The 6,181-nt window shown below is 36.8% G+C and overlaps 1 protein-coding gene across 1 annotated transcript; it reads left to right on the top strand.

Annotated features, from left to right (window-relative positions):
* The first annotated feature begins 1,696 nt into the window (after positions 1–1,696).
* Positions 1,697–4,798, top strand: LOC122110937 (serine/threonine-protein kinase PLK4-like). Its single transcript, XM_042683652.1, is given in 1 exon segment — positions 1,697–4,798. A coding segment is annotated over 1 exon segment (2,859 nt). The 5' UTR covers positions 1,697–1,883; the 3' UTR covers positions 4,743–4,798.
* The last annotated feature ends 1,383 nt before the right edge of the window (positions 4,799–6,181 follow it).

Here is a 6,181-nt window from a genome sequence, read left to right as displayed (position 1 = left end):
AGGTGATTTTCTGTGCCCCCCTTAAATTTTAATAAAATTCCAAACCATTGGTGAGTTGTGTACAGAAGGTGAGATGCAGCAAAAGCATTGCTTGATTCTGGGTTCTATGTTAACTTTGTAAGTCTCTGACATCATTGAATCAAAGTTTCTCTAACAACTGCTTTCCCTACTTTATGAGATAGCACCAATATGAATAGTCTAAATACTATAATGCTTTACAAATTCTAGACATTATTAATACTTATTATAAATGTGCTAGCACATAACAAAGAGAAACCTGAAGCATAATGTTATCAAAGTTAATTCAATGAATCTCTGTTTGGAAGGTGGCACTAATTTATCTATTAATTACATAAATTATTATGCTGAATTCAAAACTATCTAACTCATAAGTATACTTCAGTGATTTTTTTTTGCTCATCTGTAAAGTAAAATTATAAAAAAGAAATAAGACACCATGTGCCATAAAATTATATATCTAATTGAACCCTTTGAAAGCCAATTCAGCAGTTACTTCGAAGTAAAATTTGTGACAGTGAAAGTAATGATTTCAATGAGGCCTTCCCTTCTTTTCGTCCAGAGTCTAAACTATCTGTATCTCCACAGAGTTCAAAGAAAGATAGTTTTACTTTTCTTCCTTCTCAGTGGAGACTGGTGATACCTGAAACTGTAAACAGTTTCCTAGATAACTTGCAATTGCAGTCAAAGAAAGACAAACACAAAGAGTACTTCCTGGGAGGAGGGTCATGGTGTGTTTGACTCTGTCAAGAGAGAAGCACTTCAGAAGAAATAAGAGCAATGCAGTATTGGTAGCTCTGTCTAAGATGACAGTGAAGCAGTCAAGGGAGAGATTGCTGATAGGGACAAAGGTTCCAGGAAGGTCAGGGATAAAAGAGTATACTTGTGTGCCATCTACACACAAAAGTTTTAGCTTAGTGACAGATAATAACTAAGTAGTATTTGTGTTAACACCCATCAATACTTACCAAGAAATATAATACACAGCAATCAGCAAACAAAACATTAAAAAAATTAGGCTACTACACATTAAACTTTGAATAAGATTATTCATGAATAAACATTACAATTGAAAATGTCACCTTTGCTAACAAACACTGACATTTAAGATTGTATTCTTCATCACTAAATCCAGAGTCAAAATTCAAATTTGCCATGGAAATTCTTTATTCTAACTGAAGATTTTAAGGGAGCCAAGAAAGTAAATAAGCTATATTTTTTAATTCATAATAGGGATTTAGAATTCTTAAAGATGACTAGCAAGCTTTGATGCAGATTGATAATCTTTGAAGAAATTAAGATACTCCTTTATTTCTCTCTGTTTTATTCCTTGTATTTGCTTCTTTGAGAAAAAGTAAGCCTGCTCATCATGATTTAGTTATGCATTGAATTATTCTATTGTCTACCTTCAACCACTAGCTTGTGGCCAGTCTTATTTAATCTATGGTCCTAACCACCTTCCTCCCTGTTCTATTCTGCAACCTTATTTCAAATAAAATCCATAACTTTATATCATGACATGTGCAAATAGCTCAAAATTTACCCCTAAAAACTATAGTTATATTTAGTATATTTATATATACTATAAAGTTAAATAACAATACCATATTTAAAAATTAACAATATCTCTTTCAAATATTCAGCTGATATTGAAATTTCCATGACTAGAGATTTTCAAAATGGGGGCGCGGAGACTCCGCCCCGGCCTCAGGTGTCAGGGAGACTTTTCGGTGGCGTCGGCTTCGTCGCCGGGAGCGGTGGCCTAGAAAGCAAAGCCTGATGGGCGCCAAGACCCGGCGGCTGCTTGGAGCGTTACCTCGAAGGCGCTGCGCGAAGCGAGCGAGCCCAGGCCGCCGCCTGGGAAGATGGCGACCTGCATCGGCGAGAAGATCGAGGACTTTAAGGTTGGAAATCTGCTGGGGAAAGGATCATTTGCTGGTGTCTACAGAGCTGAGTCCATCCAGACTGGTTTGGAAGTTGCAATCAAAATGATAGATAAGAAAGCCATGTACAAAGCTGGTATGGTACAGCGAGTCCAAAATGAGGTGAAAATACATTGTCAGTTGAAACATCCTTCTATCTTGGAGCTTTATAACTATTTTGAAGACAACAATTATGTGTACCTGGTATTAGAAATGTGTCATAATGGAGAAATGAACAGGTACCTAAAGAACAGACGGAAACCTTTCTCAGAAAATGAAGCTCGACACTTCATGTATCAGATCATCACAGGAATGTTGTATCTTCATTCCCATGGTATATTACACCGGGACCTCACACTTTCTAATCTCTTACTTACTCGCAACATGAATATCAAGATTGCTGATTTTGGACTGGCAACCCAGTTGAAAATGCCACATGAAAAGCACTATACACTTTGTGGAACTCCTAATTACATTTCCCCAGAAATTGCAACTCGAAGCGCACATGGACTTGAGTCTGATGTATGGTCCTTGGGTTGTATGTTTTACACATTGCTTATTGGGAGACCACCTTTTGACACTGACACTGTCAAGAACACATTAAATAAAGTGGTAATGGCAGATTATGAAATGCCAACTTTTTTGTCAAAAGAGGCCAAGGACCTTATTCACCAATTACTTCGTAGAAATCCTGCAGATCGTTTAAGTCTGTCTTCAATATTGGACCATCCTTTTATGTCCCAAAGTTCTTCAGCAAAAAGTAAAGATTTAGGAACTGTAGAAGACTCAATTGATAGTGGACATGCCACAATTTCTACTGCAATTACAGCATCTTCTGGTACCAGTGTAAGTGGTAGTTTATTTGACAGAAGAAGACTTTTGATTGGTCACCCACTCCCAAATAAAATGGCTATATTTCCAAAAAGTAAAAATTCAAGTGACTTTTCTTCAGGTGATGGGAGCAGCTATTGTACCCAGTGGGGAAATGATGAACAAGAAACGAGTAATAGTGGAAGGAGAAGAGTAACCCATGATGCAGAAGAAAGGCCACATTCTCGATACCTTCGTCGAGCCCATTCCTCTGATAGATCCAGCACTTCTAGTCAATCTCATGCAAAAACATACATGATGGAAAGATGTCACTCAGCAGAAGTGCTTTCAAAGTCCAAAAGATCAGGAATTGATGAAAATGAGCAGAGATATTCAACCACAAGCAGTGATGTCAATGTTTTTCACTTCTTTAAAGAAAAAACATCCAGTAGTTCTGGATCTTTGGAAAGACCTGATAACAACCAAGCAGTCTCTAATCATCTTTGTTTAGGAAAAACTCCCTTTCCATTAGACCAGAAATCTCAGATGGAAATTGTACAGCAATGGTTTGGGAATCTGCAAGTAAATGCTCACTTAAGAGAAACTGCTGAGCCCAACAGCATTAGCCCACACCAAGATTTCCAGGGATATCCAGATTGGCAAGACACATCAAGAAATGCTTGGACTGATACTTCTGAAAATGCACATTCTGTAAAACAGCTGAACACTATAAAGTATATGACTGCACTTCATAGTAAACCTGAGATAATTCAACAAGAACCTATTTGTGGCTTAGATACTCCTGAACAAAGCAAGACCAGGGGTATGGAGTCAACTTTGGGTTGTCAGAAACGTACATTACGAAGCATTACAGCTCCTTTGATTGCTCACAGGTTAAAACCAATCAGACAGAAAACCAAAAAGGCTGTGGTGAGCATACTTGATTCTGAGGAGGTATGTGTGGAACTACTAAAGGAGTGTACATCTGAAGAATATGTGAAAGAAGTTCTTCAAATATCCAGTGATGGGACTATGGTCACTGTATATTATCCAAATGACGGAAGAGACTTTCTTCTTGCTGATAGACCTCCCTCACCTACTGACAACATTAGTACATACAGCTTTGACAATTTACCAGAAAAATACTGGCGAAAATACCAATATGCTTCTAGATTTGTACAACTTGTAAGATCTAAGACTCCCAAAATCACTTATTTTACAAAATATGCTAAATGTATTTTGATGGAGAATTCTCCTGGTGCTGATTTTGAAGTTTGGTTTTATGATGGAACAAAAATACACAAAACAGAACATTCAATTCAAGTGATTGAAAAGACTGGGCGATCTTACAGTTTGAAAAATGGAAATGAAGCTAACAGCTTAAAAGAAGAAATAAAAGTATATGTGGATCATGCTAATGAGGGTCATCATACTTGTTTAGCACTGGAATCTATAATTTCAGAACAAGAAAGGAAAAGTAGGAGTGCTTGTTTTTTCCCAATAATTATAGGAAGAAAACCTGGTAGCACTGGTTCACCTAAGGCCTTATCACCCTTTCCTTGTGTGGGTGCCAACTGCTCAGTGAGAGACAGACCAGCTTTGAACAGATCGCTCATGAATCGTGCGGCTTCTCCAACACAGGGACCCACACTTAAACCATCTGTGGTTAACCTGGAAGGCCCTGGCCACACAGCTACAGCTTCTAATAGTGTAAAAGACTGTCTTCCGAAATCGGCACAACTTTTGAAGTCTGTTTTTGTAAAAAATGTTGGTTGGGCTACACAGTTAACTAGTGGAGCTGTGTGAGTTCAGTTTAATGATGGGTCACAGTTGGTTGTCCAAGCAGGAGTATCTTCTATCAGCTACACTTCACCAAGTGGCCAAACAACTAGGTATGGAGAAAATGAAAAATTACCAGAATACACCACACAGAAATTACAATGTCTTTCTTCCATCCTTCTGATGTTTTCCAATCCTTCTAGTTTTCATTGATCAAAAACTTCTTTTAGATGTCTACATTTAATAAACAACTTTTTGGCTGGCTTTCATATCAAGTGATTTTTTAATTTAATATAACTTCAGAAAGCCTTTCTACTAAGGAGAATGGAATTTGAGTTACCAGATACAGTGGTCATAAAGTAAAATAGGGCTCCCTACACCCCAGTTTATTGTAGTCATATATTGGTATCGAACAACTGGGGGTTTTTTTTGTTTGTTTTTTTTTAAGTGTGTGTCAGTCCTGGGGCTTGAACTCAGGGCCTGGGCACTATCCCTGAGCTTCTTTAGCTCAAGGCTAGCACTCTACCACTTGAGCCACAGTGCCACTTCCAGCTTTTTCAGTTTATGTGATACCCAAGGCTTCATGCGTGCTAGACAAGCACTCTACCACTAAGCCACATTCCCAGTTCCTCAAACAATTCTTGAAAGCAAAAATATAAATGATGTGTGATATGCTGTGATTTTTTTATTGGCTTCCCCATATTTCAGATGTATTCAGAGTCATGGACAAAATGGGCAATAGTTTTGGCATTTTTGGGTGTGTAAATAATGTACATTTGTTTTAATTAACATAAATATATATTTTGTATTTATTTTTGTAGCACCAGTGTCTGATGAAACATGTTTGCAATGTACTTTGTAAAAAATGATAAATATGTTTTTTTATCTTTTGATTTAATAAATATTTTGAAGTACTAAAAAAAAAAAAAATTCCATGACTAGCACATTTGCATTTTTGTTGTGGTATTGATTGACTTAAGATCCAAATATTATCTCTATGTAGCAAATCATTTACTTTGTTCTCTTTTAGTTTTCCCATACTTCTTCTTAATATTTTGTAATGTTTTTGTTAAATATACTACATTAGTTCTTCTCTTACATTTGTTGCAGACTGCATTTCATTTCTTATAGACAGGTTCTTATGATGTTTACCATATTTGACTTTCCTCTCTGTTACCATAAATTTGTTATTAAAAAGTCTTGGACCTGGGCACTGGTAGCTCACATTTGTAATCTTAGCTCCTCAGAAGACTGAGATCTGAGGATTATAGTTCAAAGCCAGCCTGGGCAAGAAAGTCTGTGAGATTCTTATCTCCAATTAACCACCAAAAAAGCTAGAAGTGGAGCTGCGACTTAAGAGGTAGAACACTTGCCTTGAACAAAAAAAGCTCAGGGACAGCACCCAAGTCCTGAGTTCAAACACCAAGATTGGCACAAAAATAAAAATAAAAAACTTATAGTCTTTATCATATTTCATTCTTATTTTTTGTCTGTAAGTTTGAATAGGTAGTATTATGAGGATCGCTCAGGAAGCCAACAAAAGCTACTTTTTTTCTTAAGATATTAGAAGTCACTGATGACCGTTTGTCCAGCTCCAGTATTTTTTTTAAAAGTTGCAAATCACTAGTGCTAGAATCTCACTATTCTGTCTT

This window comes from Dipodomys spectabilis, unplaced genomic scaffold, assembly GCF_019054845.1.
Source record: "Dipodomys spectabilis isolate Male_0828 unplaced genomic scaffold, ASM1905484v1 ptg000082l, whole genome shotgun sequence".
NCBI lineage: Eukaryota > Metazoa > Chordata > Mammalia > Rodentia > Heteromyidae > Dipodomys > Dipodomys spectabilis.
This window is presented reverse-complemented; position numbering and strand designations above follow the sequence as displayed.